At 40.4% G+C, this 22,622-nt stretch overlaps 1 protein-coding gene across 1 annotated transcript in view; it reads left to right on the top strand.

Annotated features, from left to right (window-relative positions):
* Positions 1–22,622, top strand: part of EPHX4 (epoxide hydrolase 4) — a gene marked incomplete at its 3' end in the record, with an annotated part of 31,100 nt that continues 8,478 nt past the window's right edge. Inside the window, exons 1-6 of the mRNA XM_084873437.1 lie at positions 1–270; positions 3,003–3,088; positions 12,429–12,586; positions 13,991–14,119; positions 15,560–15,663; positions 18,677–18,825. Coding sequence (XP_084729563.1) covers positions 40–270; positions 3,003–3,088; positions 12,429–12,586; positions 13,991–14,119; positions 15,560–15,663; positions 18,677–18,825 — 857 coding nt within the window. The 5' untranslated portion in view covers positions 1–39. The remainder of the gene's footprint in view (positions 271–3,002; positions 3,089–12,428; positions 12,587–13,990; positions 14,120–15,559; positions 15,664–18,676; positions 18,826–22,622) is intronic.

Raw genomic sequence — 22,622 nt, 5'->3', positions numbered from 1 at the left:
GGCGGGTGTGAGCGCTGCCGCCCCGGTGCCCGCAGGGCGATGGCGAGGCTGCGGGACTGCCTGCCCCGCCTGCTGCTCGCGATCCGCTCCCTGCTCTTCTGGTCCCTGGTCTACGGCTACTGCGGGCTCTGCGCCGCCGCCCACCTGCTCCAGCTCCTGCGGAGCCTCGGCCGGGGCCCCGCGCGCACCTTCCGGCGGGGCGCGCGGGGGCACCCGCCCCGGTGCCTGAGCGATCCCTCCCTGGGCACCCACTGCTACGTGCGCCTCAAGGTGAAGGCCGGGCCGCGGGCGGGGCGGTGGGAACGGGGCTCCGGGGAGAGCGGAGGGCTCGGGGCTGCTCCTTCCCGGACGCCCGGCCCGGCGTCCCCCTGGTGGCTCTGGGCTCGCAGGGGACGCGGTGGGGACGACCAAGACACCAAAGGGAGGCCAGAGGGGCGAGGTGTGGCCGCAGAGGGGTCGGGACTGTCAGTGTTTACGTCCCTTGTTTCGTGTGTGTGTGTGTGTGTGTGTGTGTGTGTGTGTGTGTGTGGTGTGTTTGGGGGGGGGGGGCGGTGAAGAGAGGGAGGAGGAGAAGGAAGGAGAAGGAGGAATAGGTTAAATGGGAAGGGGAAGCTGTCTCCCTTCCCCTTTTTGCCCTGTAGAGCTCAGATGGGCTGTAGGGGAATTGTTCCAGGTGGCGCCCTAAAGACTCAGGAGTCTGTCCTTGCCCAAATGATAGACTAAGAGAGCAAATAGAATAAGTCGTTGGAAATCAGGAGTTTATTCAGATCAGCAGAATAAAACATTCACAGATGACCGAAGCAGCATGAAATCATAAGTAAGTTAATTGGTGTGTGTTTGTGGACAAGGAAGCCAACTAATGAGCTTAGAGACCAGAGGAGTGGAATTAAAAGTAAGTGCCTACCATGCATGCAGACTCATCCATGTCCGCGCTGGTCCCAGGGCTCCTCGCAGCCACGGTGTTCTGATTCTTGAGGCTTCAGGTGGGGCCCTTTGCAATGCACCCTACAGTTTGACTTGCAGGCGGTTCAAAATCAGCTTCAAAATGAGGGGACATGTGTGTCACCACGTGGAGGATTCCTATTAGGAGCTAGATTATCCCGAAGCTGGAGTCCAGAAGACCAAGGGGTATGCCTCTCTTACCTTTATTCAGCCCATGACATCATTATAGAGTTCAGATTTGTGAAACAACAACCAAAAAGACCAATGTCTGGCCCTAGCTGGTTTGGGTCCGTGGATAGAGCATTGGCTGTGGACTAACGGGTCCCAGGTTCACCCCTGGTCGAGGGCATGTACCTTGGTTGCAGGCTCTTTCCCTGCCCAGGCCCTGGTAGAGGGCCAGGCAGGGCTCATGCAGGAGGTACCAATTAATGTCTCTCTCACATCGATGTTTCTCTCTGTCTTTCCCTCTCTCTTCCACTCTCTAAACATCAATGGAAAATATCCTCTGGTGAAAATTAAAAACAAAAACAAAACAAAACAAAAAACAAACAAACAACAACAACACACACACACACACACACAAAAACAGTGTCTGGCACTTGGTAAGTGCCATAAAGTAATTTGTTCACTAAATTCAATCAAGTGCCCACAGTATTTTACCTTCCAAGACTCACCACCGAGAAAAGAAGTTACTGACCTAGGAAGGCATTCTGCAGTTGAGGGCAAAGTCATATTTAAAGTCAGATTTGCTCTCTTCATTCTACATGCGGAGAAAAAGTATTATAAAACTCATCTGAAATGCTTTTCTTCTCACTGGCAATCTAAAGGGTTTCCCAGAGACACAGACCAAAGAGTGGAAGACATTGTCCTGGTAGGTTCTAGCCACAGCCCTCTTCCTAACCAGTGTCATGATCTGTGTTAACATCTTTGTTCCTCTGTTTCTAAATCTGCAAAAATGATGGGGTTGGGTTAGATGCCTTTTAAGATTTTTTCATATCTGAAAACCCAAGTACTTGGGTAACCTGATATAATGCCAGTGTCTGTGCCCAGCTTTTGTCTCTTGCTTTCTTTTCTCACTTCTTTATGAGTTTTTGTTTCTCTTTCTTGCTTGTTTCATCCACTTTTCTCTCTTTGGTTTGCTTTGATTCACTGTATTTCTGTCTCATTCCCATGCTTTTTATTTCCCTGGGCAGTCTTGTCTCCCTCATGCAGAGTGAAGTCTTGAGCACTCAGAGCGTTCTGCTATTACAAATACACAGAGATGACATGAGGAGCAAGCAGCATGCTACTCTCAACTTAAAATAAAAATGTGGGAAGGAGAGGACTAAAAATAAGGAAGGAAGGTGTGAATTACATAACTGATGGCATAGCTTTTGACGGGCAAGCTGAGAAAAGTACTTGACTAGGGGGTAAACATGGCAGGAATATAAATTCAAATCGGAATTATTTACACATCCTATAAAAATGGAATGAGATGAGATGTGACACAGCAGTAAAATGAAAATCACAAATTGTGACATTGTTTCAGAAGCTGGTGATATTTAAACTGACTTTGTAAGTAGAAGAAGGGAAGGTACTATAAAGGGAATGTTGACAAAGTAAGTCTGTCAATTCATCCTACTGATAAATCATAAAGTTTTTTTCTCTTTGAAAATTAATATTTACTTTATTATTTTTTAAAAGGTGCTTTGTGTTGTTAATCCTCACCCGAGAATATTTTCCCATTGATTTTTAGAGAGAGTGAATGGGAGGGGAAAACAGAGCAAGAGAGAGACACATGATGTGAGAGAAACACATCGATTGGTTGCCTCCTGCATGCACCCACCCAGGGCCTGGGATCCAACCTGCTACCAAGGTACATGCCCTTGGACCAGAATCGAACCCAGGACCATCCATTCTGCGGGCCGATGCTCTATCCATTGAGCCAAACTGGCTATGGGATCTTTATTTCTTGATATTAAAAATAATGCAAGTGAGTGTGTGTTTTTTATGAAATGGAAATACTAACTACTACTTTAACAACATACATCATGACTTAAACTTCATGTTTTCTACTGCAGGATTCTGGACTAAGATTTCATTATGTTGCTGCTGGAGAAAGAGGCAAACCACTTATGCTGCTACTTCATGGATTTCCAGAATTCTGGTAAACTAACAAATTTAACGCTTTTTTTTAATTATTATTATTTTTTAGCATTAAATACTTTGCTTATCAGAGTGCCATACATTCATGAACTCTATTAATAAACTAAAGGCCTGGTGCACAAATTCGTGCATTGGTGGGGTCCCACAGGGGGGCTTGCAGGGATCGGGCTTCAGCTCGTGCCCCCAGCCTCGCAGCCCTGAAGCCCCACCTGGCACCCTGCCGTGGCCTGGCATCGCCCCCTCATCTGCTCCACTATCCCGCCTGCTGGGCGGTCAATCAAGCCTGCCCCCCCACAACCCTCAACACCTGGGGGCACCACCCCCTGCCACCGCGGCTAGTCACTGTCTGCAGGGTGATCGGGCCCTCCTTCACACCCACCTTGGCCTGGCGCTGCCCGCTCACCTGTTCTGCCATCCTGCCACAGTCCTCTCTCATTGGGGCCCATCGGGACTGGCAGCACCTCCACTGCCACCTGCTGCCAGCGTTGCTGTGTTCCTCGCCACCTCCTGGTGGTCAGCACAAGTCATAGTGAACAGTAGAATTCCTGGTCGAACAATTTGCATATTAGGCTTTTATCATATAGGAACTTTGAGGATGCCAGTGCACTAGGCATTGAAGAAAAGAATGGAGGATGGCAAAAAAAAAAAACAAAAAACAAAAAAAAAACCCCACCATTCTTCCAAAGCAAAAAAGTCTATGGATGCCTTTTCCTGAGAAGATTTTCCCCAAATAAGATTTTTCTCCACTCTGGGTTTTCCTGCATAAATAAACATGTTATTTCCATGTTAACTTTTTACTTTCTTTCTTTCTTTTAAAAATATATTTTATTGATTTTTGTACAGAGAGGAAGGGAGAGAGATAGAGAGTTAGAAACATCAATGAGAGAGAGTCATCGATCAGCTGCCTCTTGCACACCCCCTACTGGGGATATGCCTGCAACCAATGTACATGCCCTTGACCGGAATCGAACCTGGGGCCCTTCAGTCCCCAAGCTGACGGTCTATCCATTGAGCCAAACTGGTCCCGGCTATTTTCTTTCATCTGGAGACAATTGGGTGGTAAATAGCCTGTGCAAATCAGCATGTGTATGTAGGTCCAGCTAGTGGAGTACATGACATGATTGACTCACAATAAAATGTAAGTCTGAAGCATTAGTCAGATCTGCATAAAGTAACATGGGCAGTGACTTCTGCCTCAGTCACCTACTTGCTGCATCATTTAAAAAAATACTCTGAATTGATGCCAGCTATTTCTTTGGCCGTCTTCATCACTAGCTGTATGGAACACCTTTGTCATTATTCAAGTGCACAGGCAAACGAGGGCTCTTCATTCGCACAGCTGAGCACAGAGGCTGATGACTGCTGTCCTCTGCTGTGAAGGGGAGAGGATGGTCTACATCTGAAAACGGCCAGCCTGGGAAACCAGGAGCCCTCCTTACGTTAAGAGCAATAACTAGGAAAGAGGTTTTTTAAAGAGTTCTCTGCTATTCCCAAAAGCTATCAGAAAAAAAAAAAAAGTGGGTGAAAATAGTCTATTTTGTCTATTTATAATATTTCCAGGAGTTACTGATTTTGCAATATGTCTCATTCTTGTATCAAAGGGGTTGTTTTTGTTTTAATCATATGAATCATTGATGTGATTTCTTTTTCAGTTTGAAGTGTAAGTCAATTATGCTTTATTTATGAACTCTAGAAAGATTGCATTTTTAAATTATTCTTCTGCAGTTTATTAAAATAGCAGTTGTGCTATTCCTTAGAAATGTTTAAGATATTGTTAACTCCATTCATTGATAATGGCAATAGTTAAGTTTATTTGTAAGGCTATTTTAATTATTAACATGAGAATGCAGGTATTATGTTTGCATAGTTTCTAATACAATTTTAAATGTAAAGTATTGTGAGATTATAAACATTATCTTGAATCAAATTTCTACCTTGAAATCTCTATTTAAGTGAATTCTGAATGAAAACACAGATACTTAAGATATTAAAACAATGCACATTTTAATGGGGTGAGGGGCTGCGTGAAATGGTGAAGGGATTAAGAAGTGCAGATTGGGCCTTGGCCGGTGTGGCTTAGTAGGTTGGGGTGTAGTCCGTATACCAAAAGCTGCATGCCCATGGTGAGAATGATGTAGATGCTCTTTTTATTATATAGCAGATGACAGGGTGTAAAGTAATTGGGTAATAGTCAAATCTTGGAGGTTTTGTCTGCCAGAAGGAGTTTGAACTTCACATATGAGTAATAAGATGTCAAGAAAACATTTTAAGTGGGGAAATTGCATGAGAAAGTGTGTGGTTTTGCTGCATTGCTTTGGTTTCATAGAAGAAAGAACCGAAGGGAATGATGTGGACTCAGACCAATCAATAGGTTGTTGCATCAGTGGAGGCCTGAATTAAGATCATGTTAGCAAGGATGGGCAGGAAAAGTGATTAATTAAATATTTAAGAGCTTAAATCTGCAGAACATTATTGATTAGATACAAAGACATAAAAAAATTAACTCAAAATCTTAAGTAAAGCTAATGAGAAAATAATAATATCAGATGTGTTGACAGATGAGTATCTTAAGGAAACAAAGTGCTTCATTTGTTTGTTGCAACCCAGAGGCAAGATTAACAATATTGCCCAGCTGGCCTGGTTGAGTGTCAACTATGAAACAGAAGGTCATGATTTGATTCCCAGTCAGGGCACATGCCCCCAGGTTGCCTGCCCGATCCCCAGTGTGGGACTTGCAGGAGACAGTTGATCAAAGATTCTTTCTTATCATTGAGGTTTCTGTCTCTCTCTCTCCCTCCCTTCCTCTATGAAATCAATAAAAATATATTTAAAAGAAAATATTAACAATATTACTATTGTCTAGCTAAGAAAGATACTTTTATTAACATTTTCAAATCCATCTCAATTGGTAATGATTTTGTAGATTTTCATAAATCATAGATCAAAGATTCTGTATCCATTCATAATTCCAAATATGTGTCTGATACCTTTCCTGAGGTCTGTTGATGTAAAGTGGTTGATTTGCTTCATTGATTTTATTGCTTTGTATAGGACTCTCTTTCACGGCCCGCGTAGAAAGAGTTTCAATTCAGGGTTCAGGTTCTGGAGAAGGGCCGCACACAAATGAAGAGACTTGAAGAAATTCAATTTGGCGATTTGGGGGGCCAGGCGGTAGTCCAACTCTAGTGGGAGAACTACTCCCGCTCTGGCCCCGCCATCCCCTTTTATTGAGGCTTTGGGGAACACATCTTAAGCAACATAAACAGAAATTTACATGTAGCCCTTAGGCAGGAAATAACAGAAACTTTCACAGACAAGGTAGATTCTGCTTCAGCTAACAAAATCTCAACTAAAGGTTAGAGCAATTAAGGTTTTTGACCAGCCTTCCTGGCTTCCTGTCAATATCTCTTTTTTAGTGAAACTGATTTGGTTTCCAGCATCTCCCCCGTTTTCTTTCCTTAAAAAATTTTGCATATGTAGACTAGAAATAAACAAAAAAATGAAACAAGCAATGCTGAGAGTCAAATGAAATCAGTCTGCAGTAAGTTTCTTTCTGGGCCAATAGTTTTTGAATCCCAGATTCAATGTCCAACAGTTTTTTTTAGTCCAAATTTTAATGTCCAACAGTTCTGAGTCCATGTCAGCAATGGTATCCGGATGGTGGAAAAATGGTGGCAATGCAGGTCCGACCTCTGGTTTGGTCCTGGACAACCTGCAGCGACGCACATCTGCTGACTGCTAGTATGGCAAGGCGTCGTCAGCATCTTCCATCTCTGGTCTGTTTTTCCTCTTATCTTATTGCTGGAGTATTCCTGTCAATTCTTCTCTGTTGCAGGAATCCACATGGTCTTGGAGTTGTTTTCTGAAAATATACAAACATATCTCGACCAAAATTAATAAAGGAATCTTTTCTATAAATTTTACTTGTAATACTTTTAATTTTTTGCCCAAACAATTTTTCTTTGACTTATTTTGGTACTATGTGTGCTTTTCATGGCTGTCTTACTGTTATCATTACAAATGAAAATTGGTTTTCAAAAGAAAAAAATTTTTTCTAGATGTAATTTACTTACAGGACATTTTTTCTTACATGGTATTTTCCACTATCCCCCTTTTTTCTATTTAATTATTAGGAGGCTTTTGGAAAAATTTTATAATGCTGTTTTGATAACTTTTAATTTTTTGTACAAAAACTATGACTGTTTTAGGGTTTATTGTATGTTAAACAATTTTACCATGAAATGGACTACCAATAGAAATTTTGGTTAATACTTTAGGAACAGCCTGTTGTACAATTAAATTTTCTTGAATATTAACTCATTTCATTTAGCCAATTTAAATTAATTTGAAAACTTGACTATTTTACTGTCAAATTTAATACTTTAACAACATTTTTAGTTTACTCTGTAAATATTAATGGAAAAGATTATATGCATCCTTGAGAAAGCCCTGAGCACTCGTAGATTTAGGCTGGATTTAGATGTAGGACAGTCGCCATCAGCCACTTCTCTGTTGCTTAGGTCTCAATAAGAGCTGTGCCAAGTCTCTTGTTTGTAGCTGGGTCTCAATCTGAGCTGGACCAAATCTGTTTGTTGCCTGGGTCCCAATCTGAGTTGGGTATGGGAAGCGTGAAGCAGCCATGGGGCAGGAGACATCCCTCAAAAGGGCGAGTGTTCAAGCCTCTGCAGCGTTGGGGGGGTGAGGATCTGTGCCCCACCTCTGTTGGCCCCCAGGTCCTCTCCTGATGGCCCTCTGCGGCTGTGCCTGTCTTAGGTTGTCCCTCCCTTGAGGAATCTTACCCGTCATTGGCTAACCAGCCATCCTCTGGGGCCAAGCAGGGTGATGTGAGGTTCAGTTCTGTCTCCTTGGTAGACTATGCCCCTATGGCCTCCATGCCCAGTACCTGTCTTGGGATCCCTTCGCCTGCTGGCGGGGCCCCGGCATTGATCACATATCTTGGGGAACCCAGGTTTCTTCTCCAGGGAGGTCTCAGCTCACCCCATTGTGTGAGAGAAGGATCCATGGTACCAGCCACCATGAGGTTTTAACCTCAGCATGAACTGAAAACTCAAGCAACAGCTGTGGGCAATTGAATTGTGACGAGAGGGTCCCTCTTTGCAAATAAGGCAAGAAAGGCCAATATAGAATGCTCAAGTGCCTTCCCAGTGAGGCTTTCCACACAGTGGAAGGGATTAAATCCTTTCATGTCCTTTTAAATTGCTGCCAAACATTCAAAAATTAGATTTTTAATTTTGTTTGGAATAATTGTACAATATGCTGTTGTAAAATATCAAAAATTATAAATGACATTGTAGAATAATACCATGCAAGGATATTCTTTGTTCTAAGCCAATGGCAATTCAAATTTAAACTGGCTGTCAATTTCTTTTTGTATAGACAAGGTCTTAGTTACATTCTCTGCACCTCTCCCAGGAGCAAGTAGTGATATTCCTCTACTTTGGTGCAAGCCAGAAACCTCTCTTTAATTTTATACACAAAGAAGCATTGGTTTGATTTTGTGTCATACAAAAAAGGAAGCTGGGTGGCAACACCTGTGTAATTATACTTCCTTGCCCCACCCATTTTCCTCCTGGATGACCAAGGTGCTTAGTATTATTGGTGACTACATTAGGCAAGGGATCAGCCCACATAAGGGCTTTTACCCATGAAGGGTCAGGAACATAAGTCCTAAACACTTCCACATTTGTCCCAGGTAATATTACCGTACAGATGAATACTGCTAACATGGCAAGAAAGACATTCTCAGGTGTCAGGCGTCTGTACCGTCTTCTTCACCATGCGCCAGGAAAGTTAACTGCTTTCCTTTGCCAGTAACAATACATGCCTATAAACCTTCTAAAATATTCATATTTATTAATTTTTATTTGATAAGGCTTTCCATGCAATTTCAAGTATATTAAATCTGTTTTAAATCATTTAAGAAGAGAATAAATTTCTTGTATATCTCTGGGCCCTTGGAGCTTTCCAAGAATCATCTCTGTTAAGGTCTTGAAATTTTAACATGGAAAAAACCATCAAACAAATATCTATATCATATATGATTTATTATTATCTTAAGATATCAATTAAATTTAGACTAGTTTTTGCATAGAAAATATTTGGTTGAGATCACAGAATCCTCTTTTTTAATTAGACCACTAATAGGCAACTTATTTTTAATTCCTAATTATTAGAGAAAACATACTTTTTATTTTCTCAAAAACAAGTTATACTTTAGGTATTTTAATTACAACTATATAATTTCTCCCAATTTAATTTGCACTTTGAACTTTTAAAGCTGCCAAATCAAATATATATTGCATGACCTAGATTAATGACACTTTACATTTCTAAGAAAAATACAAGACATAATCAATTAAGAGCTTCAATTCTGTCCTCTAGATTTTTTATGAGGCAAATTTAAACTTTACCCTTTTTTTGATTAAGCAAACTTCCACAAAAATTTTTGCCACAGGAGTTTGGAGGAAGTTTGTAGCCATTCAAATGCAAGTTACCACATTCCTTACTGGGAGAGTGGTCTTATAGGATTGCCTGGTCTCTCCCTTCCCCCACATCCAGCTTACTTTGGGAGAAGTTTCAACAGATCTGGCCACACATTTTTTCATGCTTAAAAGATAAAGACAGATGTTAAATTTTTTCTTTCTTTTTTGCTTTCTGAAGTAATCACTAGCACCCAATTTGGCCAAGATAAGCATTTCCCTGCGAATTCTTTTATAATTTTTAAAGAAAACTTTAAGTAATCTCATTGCAGGAGAGCAGATGGCTCTGCCCTCTCCTGCCACCTTTGAATTTCTCCGCACCAGAGGCGGTTTCAGCAGTGGAGTCTCATTTCTTATTACAGATTTTAAATTCCAAATACAAACTAAGATTTTAATTTGAACAAGAAACCACATTCTTTAAGCTTACAAACCAAAAATCTATAATAAAGTTTACTTTATATTTATAACCTAATTCTTCCCCATTAGCCTGGCTGAAAAAAAGACGTTCCCACCCTACTTACAGTTCGCGACTCTGCAGCTGGCCGTGGGCTTTGAGTGCGGTGAATTTCCCTCACCTTTTTCCCGGTGAATCTTCCACACCTTTTCTTGGTGTATTTTTCCTCCTTCGCTCTAAGCGAAAAATACCTTCTCCTCCAGAAGTCCCGCGTTGAAGGCGCCAGATATAGGACTCTCTTTCACGGCCCGCGTAGAAAGAGTTTCAATTCAGGGTTCAGGTTCTGGAGAAGGGCCGCACACAAATGAAGAGACTTGAAGAAATTCAATTTGGCGATTTGGGGGGCCAGGCGGTAGTCCAACTCTAGTGGGAGAACTACTCCCGCTCTGGCCCCGCCATCCCCTTTTATTGAGGCTTTGGGGAACACATCTTAAGCAACATAAACAGAAATTTACATGTAGCCCTTAGGCAGGAAATAACAGAAACTTTCACAGACAAGGTAGATTCTGCTTCAGCTAACAAAATCTCAACTAAAGGTTAGAGCAATTAAGGTTTTTGACCAGCCTTCCTGGCTTCCTGTCAATATCTCTTTTTTAGTGAAACTGATTTGGTTTCCAGCAGCTTTGTATCATATCACATTGCAGTCTCTCTCACACTATACTAATAAAAGAGAAAGATGCAAATTGACCATAGCTTCGTAATGCCCACCAGCCAATTAGGAGTGAGTATGCAAATTAACCCAACAAAGAAGGCAAATTAATTTGCATACACAGGCAATATGGCAACGACACAGGTGTTCTGCACCACCCCAGCCACTCCGGCCCTCTGGGCAGCATGGGGAAGGTGGGAAGGTGGAAAGGCGACTCTGGGCTGGAGCAAAGGCAGTGATGGCAGCCAGGGGAAGGCAGGCCCATTCTTGCATGAATCTTTGTGCACTGGGCCTCTAGTTGGTTTATAATCTCACTTGACTATTGTACTTCAAAAATCTTTTCAGACAATAATCTTCCATTTGACTTGTGTCAGACAGATAATTTTACACTGTATTTTTATGAACAAATGTGCATGCAAATTGTTATGTATATTCTGAGTTCCATAACATAGTGAATTACTTTGAAAAATTTGTCTTTTTTTTCCTGTTATCCAAAATGATTTTGCTTATTGGAAGAAAAAAAGCTCATGGATCTCTGTATTTAAATTAATTCTGCTGTTCCATGAACTAGCACAAAGGGAATACCTGCCCAACAGACATCTCGGAATATGACTATCACAATATGACCATTTTAATTGGTCAGCGCTGGTACCATTTTGATGGTTAAATGTTTTTTATATCATTTTGCTTGTACAATCATGCTGGCTTGTACTCATAGTGTAGGATCTTCTCCACAGAAGAATTTTGTTTTAACAAGAAGAGGTTTATTTTAACCAGTTGTCTTATTGGATTCTTTAAGTCATAATCTGTCTGTAATCTTCAGACTTTTTCATTCATAAGTAAACTGTTATTACTAAAAAAACACTGAGTCCTATCTGACAGTAGAGTAAGATGAGTAAAATCTACTTTTTGGCAAATAAATTTTCACCTTATACATTTTTTTTAGAGAATCAAATGGTTCTGCAGTAACAGAAATATTTATAGGTATGTATTCCCTGATAGCTGCCCATATCCTATCTAATAAAGAGGGAATATGCTAATTGACTGCCACGCCCTCAAAGATGGCAGCACCCACAGCCACAAGATGGCGACACTCACTCCCCTCAACCCTGCCAGGGTGGCAGGTGCATGGCAAGGCCAGGCCCACCTGCCTCCAGAGTCCCCCAGTCCTCTCTGCCCCCCACTTTCCCAGGGCCGGCCCAAGGCACAGGCAAGCCTCAGATGGTGGCTGCCCAGTGCCCAGGGCTGGCCCGAGGTGTAGCCAGGATTGGCCGAGGCAGTGACAGCGGCAGAGGTGTGATAGGGGCATCTCCTTCCCCTGGTCGCTGGGTCGCCTCCTACCCCTGAGGATTCCCGAATTGTGAGAGGAGGCAGGCCAGGCTGAGCCCACCCCACCTCGTCCAGTGCATGAATTTTCATGCACCGGGCCTCTAGTTATTTAAGAAAAGCTTAGAAAATTGATTTCATAAGTGCAGAGATAACTACATTGCTTTTAATATCTGGTATTTTGTAGTTTCTGTAAATACAGCCTCACTGGAGCTGGTAAAAAAAATAAAGTAATTGTAATAAAGAATGTCAGTGCTCCCTTCTCAAATAGGTCTCTTCTTTCCTGCTTATACTAAGCTCTACAACCTTTCTCAAGATAAGGAGCTTCTAATAGTTTTCCACTTAGAAAATCTATAATACTATTATTTGTAATAGTCACTGTGGTATATTTAATGTTCCTTATATCCTGCAGGTATTCTTGGCGTTACCAGCTAAGGGAGTTTAAAAGTGAATACCGAGTTGTGGCGCTGGATTTGAGAGGCTATGGAGAAACAGACGCTCCCATTCATCGAGAGAATTATAAACTGGACTGTCTAATTACAGATATAAAGGATATTTTAGACTCCTTAGGTGGGTTACTAAAAGAATAGTATTAATTCTTTTTAAGGGACTATGATTCAAGAAATTGTGAAGTGCTAACCTAATTGCTTGGGAGGATGCCTTTTTCACCTACCTGGGTTGTTATCTGAATTCTGCTACTATGGTTTGGGGTTCCAGATCAAAATGCTTATTCAGGGAATTTAAAATAACACATCCAGAATAATTATTCAGTCCACTAGCCAAAAATTACTTTCAAAATTTGGTTTGAAATGGATTTCAGAGAGGAAGGGTGAAGGAGAGAGAGAAACATTAATGATGAGAGAGAATCATTGCTTGGCTGCCCCCTGCATACCTTCTACTGAGGATCGAGCCTGGGCATGTGCCCTTGACCGGAATCGAACCCAGGACCCTTCAGTCTGCAGGCCGATGCTTTATCCACTAAGCCAAACCAGCTAAGGCCTAGCTAATATTTTTAGAGGAGAAAAAAATGAATGAGTCTGGGGGTATCAATGCAGTGTTACCCTTTAGTCTGATTACAATAAAATAGACTCAGAGACACAGATTTCCAACAGCCAGATTTCATTTATATTTTAGACCTGGCTTAAATTTGTCAACGTACAATTTTCTAGGCAAATCAATAATATAAACAAGATGTTCTTCTGTGTGTGTGTGTGTGTGTGTGTGTGCATGTTAGTATAGTGGTGGGATGATGATGAAAAATACTTATTTGAAAAAATTAATTTGAAGTACTATAGAAATAAATTACAAATTAATCTTATCCATCCAAACAAAGGAAATCCTATAGGAAATCACTACTAATCAGTTTTTAACCTAATTCAAGTAACTGTAATGATTATATGAAATGAAACTTGTATGTACTTAATACTATAATTAAGACTTTCCACTAATTCAATTTGACCTTACAGTCCCAAATTAGTGATGTTTTACTGTTTTGAGTTGTAACATTGAATTTGGAAAATTAGAGAGAAAAATAGATGCTTCTTTGAAATAAAGATTTACCAGTTGGACATAGGTGGGACATTTAGGTCTTTACTGTAATTAGAAATTCTTCAACATTCAAAAATAACTCAAATAATCTTGCTTATGACCTAATTACATGTGATCTTAATCACATGTAATAGTGGTGTCCAAACTATTTCAGATTAAAATATATTTATATTCCCAGGAGAGATTCTGAATTTGTACTAAGTCTAAAGTGGAGCTTGGGCACCTGAATTTTCTAAAATTACCCAGGTGATGCAGACATACCTACAGGTTTTGAAAATACCAAACTCAGAGCCTACACAAAGTGGGTGAATAATTAGGGTAGAATAGTGGAAAGATTAGTTTCAGAAGTGAACCTATTTTATGTGAGTTAATGATGAGCCCACCTGTTTCTTTTCAATGACGTCAATATTTATTTCTTGATTACAGGTTATAGCAAATGTGTTCTTATTGGCCACGACTGGGGGGGCATGATTGCCTGGCTAATTGCCATCTCTTATCCTGAAATGGTGATGAAGCTTATTGTTATTAACTTCCCTCATCCAAATGTATTTACAGGTGAGCTTAAATTTCCATTATGAACTGCCAACACAACAATTCACTGTTGCCACTGACACTCTGGATTAAAAACAGCAAAATTTGCCAAAACCGGTTTGGCTCAATGGATAGATCGTCGGCCTGCGGACTGAGGGGTCCCAGGTTCGATTCCGGTCAAGGGCATGTACCTTGGTTGCGGACACATCCCCAATAGGGGGGTGTACAAGAGGCAGCTGATCGATGTTTCTAACTCTCTATCCCTCTCTCTTCCTTTCTGTAAAAAAATCAATAAAATATATTTTTAAAAAATAAAAATAAAAACAGCAAAATTTAATTATCAACATTTTAAAAAATTAACATAATATTTTAAAAATTAAATGGCTAAAATGTTAGCACATGGACAATATGCTTTAAATATTTAATATTTAGAGTTTAAGAAACTGTAGCTTCATGTTTGCTTGCATAATTTTATTTTTAGAAAATAATTTACTGCTAATTTGCAGAGGGTTAAAGGAGGAGATGCAGTAACACAACTTAGAATCTAAGTCTTAGGTCATAATGGATTTTGACAGCCTAGAAATAAGTTCTCCTCTTACCTGACAGCTTTCGCTATCAGGAATGGCAACATTTTTTAAAGCAGCAGTACTCAAATTTTGGTCTCAGGATTCCTTCATATCTTAAAAGTTATTAAAGACCTATTGCCCATTGAGCTTTTGGAAATTTAAAATGAGACTTTGAAAAATATATGTGTGAAATTATCTAAAAAAAACAAACAAACAAAAAAAAAAAACAACCAATAACTCCAGTACATGTTAACATAAAAAAAAAAAACATTTTAATGAAAACTAACTACATCTTTCAAAACAAAATTTTAGTAAGAAAATAGTGTCATTGATTTACATATTTGCAAACCTCTTTAATTTTTGGTTTAATAAAAGGCAGCTGGATTCTCAGATCTGCTTCTGCATTCAGTCTGTTGCAATATGTTTTTTGAATTGAAGGATATGAAGAAATCTGGTCTCACACAGATTTATAATTGAAAAAGGCTGGAGTATTTTAATAGCCTTTTCAGAGAATTGTGGACTTTCTTCTTTACCACTACATCAAACTCAAAAATTGGTAGTCCTGTAAAAGTTAGTAACAATGTGAAATCTGATGTCAGATTAATGAATTTTTTGTGCTCAGTTATATTAAAATCCATTGGTGTCTCTATCACTTTGAATAAAGGGGAACTTCCTTCTTTCTTTAAAGCGCTATAAATTTTTCTAAATACCAGAAATACCCATAAAAAAATATCAGAACTTAAAAATTGTTCCAAAGAGAAATTACACAGAAATTCTTATTTGTGGATGCTTTTAAGGGATTATCTCAAGGGTGAAATTGCCGTAAAAAATTAAATCTTTCAATAGTAACTAGTTTTATATTCCTTGGAGAAGGTCTAACATGACATTTTAATTTCAGAATATATTTTACGACACCCTACCCAGCTGTTCAAATCCAGCTGTTATTACTTCTTCCAGATACCATGGTTCCCAGAATTTATGTTCTCAATAAATGATTTCAAGGTGAGTCATATGTAAGTGATAGATGTTAGCCAGAGCTTATTGCAGTGGTCATTTTGCAACATGTACACTATAAAATCATTATGTTGGACACCTGAAACTAACTGTTATAAGACAATTATACCTCAATTAACAAAAAACAAAAAGACTTGGTGCACCAAGAAGATGACAAAATTAGGAAGTTAAAAATAAAGGTAGACTGAAACACTAAAAAAAGGAAAGAACTGGTCCTGCTTGTGTTGTTTTGCTGTATTTTAAATAATCATTTATTGAACATCTGTTATATTGTGTTAGGTATTTCCTCCTATGCAAAAAAAAAAGAATTTAATTAAACTCCATTTTAAGAAAGAAAAGTAGACAAAATATTAAAACTTAATAAATGCTTCTAAGGCTTCATTTATAGGCTTACTTATTTTTAAAATCTGTTTATGTATTTGAGTGTTCAGTTTTTGGGGTTTTTTTTTGAGAGCCTACAACCTGTAGCCGTGGTTGGCAAACTGTGGCTCGCAAGCCACATGCAGCTCTTTGGCCCCTTGAGTGTGGCTCTTCCACAAAATACCAAGGCCTGGGCGAGTCTATTTTGAAGAAGTGGAGTTAGAAGAAGTTTAAGTTTAGAAAATTTGGCTCTCAAAAGAAATCATTGTACTGTTGGTATTTGGCTCTGTTGACTAATGAGTTTGCTGACCACTGGCCTATAGGAATACCTCTTTTTAGAGAACAACCCACGGGGGAGATGAGGGAATATGAATGCCAGGGGAGAGAGTTCGACAGAAAAAGTGGAAGCCCTTGGAGGTAAACAAAACCCTGAAACAAAATAAGCAGTTATTGGGGTACCATGTACCCTGACACCAGGAGTCCTACGTAGTAGCAATTTCTTAGAAGGGCACTGAATGCTTCTTGTATGTCCGACATAGTAGTAGGAATTTAGGGAGGTTAAAAAAAAAAAAAGACAATATTACTTTACCTGAAGAATACTTCTGCATATATCTCTGCTAATTATGACTTGTCTTTCCCACATAACTCCAATGCCATTAACAAACCTACCAAAATGAAAAACTGTCATATCATTTAGTACCCATTTAAATTTCCTTACTGTCTCAGTTGTCTTTGTACACTTTATTTGTTTGGATGAGAAACTAAACAAGATCCAAGCATTGTATTTGGTTGTGATGGCTTTTAAAATTATAACAGTTCCTTATTTGTTGTTTGTTTGTTTGTTTGTTTGTTTTTAAAATAAAACAACACCCCCCCCCAGAAGATTAGACTATTTAAGATGTTACTTAAGATTTAAATTTTAGTATACCAGATGTTTCCTGAATGATTTGTCTCCTCAGTCATTATCTATAGGGCTCTGAGAAGCCATAGGAATATGTAGGTACAAATTCAAGGGCCAGGCTTATCTCCAATGTTGTGGAAAAGGATTGCCCGTCTTGGGGCAGAGCCTTATGCTTCCCTATGCCACCTGGACAGAGTCTGGAAGAGTAACCTCCCAAGTTATCCACATTGGGTTTCTGTTGTTTAACACAATTAAAAAAAAAAAAGGTTTTTTAAAAATTTATTTCAGAGAGAGGAAAGGAGAGAAAGAGATAAAAACATCAATGATGTCAGGGAATCATTAATCGGCTACCTATAGCACACACCACACTGAAGATTAAGACTGGAACCTGAGCATGTGCCCTGACCAGGAGTTGATTCATGTGACCTCCTGATTCATGGGTCAATGCTCAACCAGCCGGGCAACTTTGATTATTATTAAAGAAATTTAGTAATTTGTCCTGAGGAATGATCTACATTTTTAACTTGGCTGACTTCTTCAATATGGTGTTATTTTGCTAAACCTTGTTGTTTTTTTTTCTACTCTGCAGATGTTAGTGATCCAGAGGCTTGATTATACATTTAATTTGATAAGCATAGTTGTGTATTTCCTAATGTTATCACATCAGGGGAGTACACAATGTCTAGGTGTCTGTTGTAATAATGCTTACACTGAACAGTGGGCTCACAAGTTGTCAGCCTATCCAAAATTTTCCAGCAATCTTTCACCAAATAATTTTAGTAGAACTTGAGCATCATTGCTTGGTACATTATTTCATTAGGGTTTGCAAATTGTTGGTTTTCTAATTCTATTATTCTTTCTGCTTTTATGAACTGGAATTCTTCTATAAAGAAGAATTTTCTTTTCTTCTTTTAAAATAGGTTTTTATTAACTTCAGAAAGGAATAGGGAGGAAGAGAGAACTAGAAACATCAATGGTAAGAGAGAACCATTGATCGGATGCCTGCTGCACGCTTCCTACTTGGGATCGAGCCCACAAACTTGGCATGTGCCCTTGACTGGGAATAGATCCAGCAACCTTTTGGTGCATGGGACAACACTCAGCCAACTGCCACACTGGCCAGGGCAGCTCCTGTGTCCTTTTGACAGAAGCACTTTAGTCAGTGATAGTTTGCTTTTTAATGATCTAGGTTTCTTTTATTTTCTGCCCCAGACCTGGAATCAGACATTTATCAAAGGAAATGACCTATTAGTAGAAAATGGTATTTAGAGACCACAATCTGAGTGTCCAGATGATCATTCTCTAACTGGGTTTTCATTGTTTGTAGATCTTTCCATTGGGCCAAATTTGGACATACCTATTTTTTAGAGACAAAAATAAAATAAAATAAAAATAAATCATGATTTCTTATTCATATTTTAAAAGCAAATTTAAGATTACAGTGTTTTTTTCTAAACATATAAAACATTCAATATCAAATATTTATATGACTTTAAGTCAAAATTCTAAAACAAGGTTCAGAGAGGTCTCACTTACATCTCTGTTTCCCCTGTTTCTCTGTTTCTACCCTTTCACATAGAAAACCATTTTAATTAGTTTTTGTTTCATCTTTTTATTCTTTCTTTTTAAAAATATAAGCAAATATTTATATATTTGTCTACCCCTTTTCTACACAAGAGATACCATAGTTTATTATTAGGTAACAAAAAGTTTTAATCATTCTCTTTCCACTTAAATTAGGCTTTGAAACATCTGTTTACCAGCCATCGCACTGGCATTAGAAGAAAAGGTTGTCAATTAACCACGGAAGATCTTGAAGCTTATATTTATGTGTTTTCCCAGCCTGGAGCATTAACTGGTCCAATTAACCATTTCCGAAATATCTTCAGGTCAGTATGATATTTTTGGTTGAATAATATTTTCATTCCCTAAAGAGCTGATACTCTATTTTTTAATATGAAGTTCACCACTTATCAAATTCAAATGAAGTATTATGACTTCGTAAGTTGAATAATCTTTTTTTATGGAAAATTTCAAAAACCTGGAAAAGTAGAACAAATAGTATAATGGATCCCAATATAGTTGTCACTAGTTTTATTCATAACTCTATTCACTTCATCTCTCCCTTTAGATTGTTTAAATAGATGTATATTTTAGTTATATTTTTTCATGATTATTTATTCACTCAAGAAATATTTATTAAGCACTCTTTATATTATGGCTATGCCAGAATTCAGAGTATAGTAATGAAAATAACTAGATAAGGTCCCTGATTTGACTAAACTTATAGCCAAATAGGGGAAACAGCTATCAAGCAAATATTCACAGTAATGACTATATGGTTATAAACTAATATAAAAACTTTGAAAGAAAGTGATGAGAACTGAAGAAATGATGCTTGAACAAATAAATAAAAGATGAGTTAAGTACTGACTAGACCAAGTTCGGGGTAGGGGAATTAGCCTCCCAGAGAAAGGAAACAGCTTGTACCAAAACCGTGTGGGAAGGTGGAGGGCTGTGGTTTTAAGTAACACAACGAGAGCCAATCTGGCTGAAGTATAGAAAGTGGGAGTGAAAAGAGGACAATGGAATAAGGCTGAGGCTGAGAGATAGGCAGCACTGGTCACCCAAAGCCAAGTAGACCATTTAAGGACTTGATAGCCATGAATGTGAAGCCAGTTAATGAGAGTTTCAAGCAGGAAAAAGAAACAATTCAATTTGTATTTGGATAAATTCACTCTTTGTGGAGAATGCATTGGAGGAATGAATGTGGGGAACAAGTAGCTTCAAGTATTCTGAAAACAGTGGAGATTGGGAGACTGGGTAGATTTAAGAGAGATATGGTGAAATAAGAGGCGTAATTGATAGGGGCATATCATAGGTTGGGTGGGGAGATGAGGAGCTGGCAAAGATGGCTCCTGGATTTGTGGAATGAACAACTGTATGCATAATTGTGCCATTCATTAAACTAAAAGACACTAGAAGGGAGCTACTTTTGAGGGGAAGGTCATAAATTTTATTGATCTTAAAACTAGTTGAATCTGATTTGGTACCTTAGATATTCAAATCAGTTGTTGGATACCAGGGTCTGGGAAGCAGGAGGGAATCTAGGATGAAAATAGATAAAATATTGGAGCTGTTGACAGAGACAACTGAAACGTTCATTGCAGAAGGTATTTTCAAGGAGAAAGTATAGAGTAAAAGGTAAGACACGGGCTTGTCTATTTGGGTTTGAACTCTAGATAGGAGAAAAAGGATTTCCATTGAGAATTGGAGACTATAGCCTTCCTTGAAAAGATTTAGGGGCTTGAATTTATGCTAGTTCCATAATATTGGAAATTTTAGGGAAAAATATTTTTTAATGTGATCTTAGATTATAATATTCTCTAGGAAGCCTGGCAGAAACAAACAAAAAGCTTCTCAGGAGGATACATCTCAACTCAGACTCACACTGTTCTAACAGATTAAGTCCCCTGAAGATGAGTTCATAATCCAAATACCAATCCACCATTGGGTTAGATCTAATGTGGCAGAACTCCTAATATTTCAAATACTAGGACAGTGATTAAAAAGCATGTTCAAATCATTGAATACATAAAAGAATAAAAAATGTGAGAAAAGAATAAGGTAATATCAAGAGAGACCAGAAAGAGCTGAAAGAGAACCAAAATGTAGCTTAGAGAGAGAAAGAAGTGAAAATAGAAAAGACAGTTTATATTTGTCATAGAGGGTAGAATTATAGATAGATGATAATTAGAAACCATTCATATATAATATATGGTATATGCTAAGAATTTTTTCTTGAAAAATAAAATAATAGAAATATAATGTATTATTTTCTAATTAATAGAGAGGGACAAGAAAACTATTAATTTTCCCTCTTTTTTTTTTTTTAATCAATCTTTATTGTTCATATTATTACAAAGGTTCCTCATTTCTTCCCCCCTCCACCAAGTTCCCACCCCACCCTCCACCCCCTCCCCATCCCCCATTGTCCTCATCCATAGGTGCACAGTTTATGTTCAGTCTCTTCCTCCCTCCCTTTCCCCGATAGTAAATCCCTTTTCAGATAGTAAATCAGTTACTTAGCATTTTCTCATATCAATAATATCTCCACATGCCCAATGATACACTTCACACAAAAGACATTTCCAAATAGGTCAACCAGCCTCATCCAGGCCCCACCCAAGGCACTTACAGATCAACACCCCAGCGCTATACTAACTCAACACATCCAGATCTAAGCCTTCATCACTTGATTCAGCAGACCCTCAAGTTCCCACAAAAGTTTCCAGCCATGTCTGAGAGGCAGCCTTGGGGCAGGGGCAGGCAAGGAGCGAGCTGTTCCGGGCCTGGATGCTCCGGGCCTGGCCTCTGTTGCTCTGGTTCGTTCCACAACCAGCTGCTCTGGGTCTGGTCACTGCCGCTCCCGACCTAGTTGCTCTGGACTTGGCTGCTGCTGCTTCGGGCCTGGCCGCACCCGACCCGGCTGCTCCGGGCCTGGCCACTCCCAGCCTGGCAGCCACTCCTTTTTCTGGCCTGGCCGCTCCCAGCCTGTCAGCCGCTGCTCCAGGCCTGGCCACACCAGACCCGGCTGCTCCGGGCCTGGCCGCTCCCAGCCTGGCAGCCGCTGCTCCAGGACTGGCCGCTCCCAGCCTGGCAGCTGCTGCTCCGGGCCTGGCCGCTCCGGGCCTGGCCGCTTCTGGCCTGGATGCTCTGGGCTTGGCTACTGCTGTTCTGGGCCTGGCTGCTCCCAACCCAGCTGCTCTGGGCCCGGCTTCTCCGGGTCCGGCCACTCCGGGTCTGGGTGTTCCTGGACTGGCCACCCTGGGCTTGGCCGCCTCCGCCTCAGGCCTGGCTGCCACTGCCCCAGGTCTGGCCGCTCCAGTGCTGGCTGTTGATGCTCTGGTTCTGTCTGCTGCTGCTCTGGGGCCTGGCAGCTGCTGCCCCGGGCCCGGGTGCCACTGCCCTGTGCCTGGCCACTCTAGGCCTGGCCGCCGCCGTTCCAACATTCTGTCCCTTTCTTTCTTTTTTTTTTTTTTTAAACGCATATATGTTGCAATGTTGGCTGGTGAATTGAGTTCTGACTTAGTCCTCGACCCCTCAAGATCTTCTTTGTACTCCTTCTTAAGTAATTTTACTATCTTTTGCTCTCACTTGATTTCTTCACATTGAGAACTTCTTTGGTTTCTTCCTCCTTGTCCTGGGAACTCAGCAGGTTGGCCTGTGGCACCCCTTTGTTCTCCGCGGGCTCCTGCGCTGCTTCAGCCTGTTGCCAGGGTCGGCACCACCCAGGAAGCAGCCCCCCAGCCTTGGCTCCATTGCCCACGCTCAGGGGTCGAAGGCTCAGGGGCACACACCCCCCCCCTGGGGGCCCCGTCACCCAGCTCCTTGTTGGTGCCCGGCTGGCCGGTGTCCGGCAGGGTCTCCTGCTCCTCGTCGCATTCCCCCAGTCTGGAGCTTTTTTTCTCCTTCCTGCTAGGGGAGTCTAGGATCAGAGTCAACAGACTGTCCTCTGTGCGCAGTGTGTGCGACTCTGGGGGTTCTGCTTTTCGCCGCTCTCCCAGGACTCCACCACACAGCCCCGTCTCCCCCTGCTGGAGCTGGACTGAGGCTCAGCGCCGCCGGAGGCTTTGTTTCTTCCGGCTAGGGTAGTCCAGCATCAGAGTCATTCAGTCCTCTGCGC

The sequence above is a fragment of the Pipistrellus hanaki genome (genome assembly GCF_964339955.1).
Source record: "Pipistrellus hanaki genome assembly, chromosome: 2".
Classification (NCBI taxonomy): Eukaryota; Metazoa; Chordata; class Mammalia; order Chiroptera; family Vespertilionidae; genus Pipistrellus; species Pipistrellus hanaki.
Note: the sequence above shows the minus strand (reverse complement) of the source record. Positions and strands in the feature narration are given on the sequence as shown.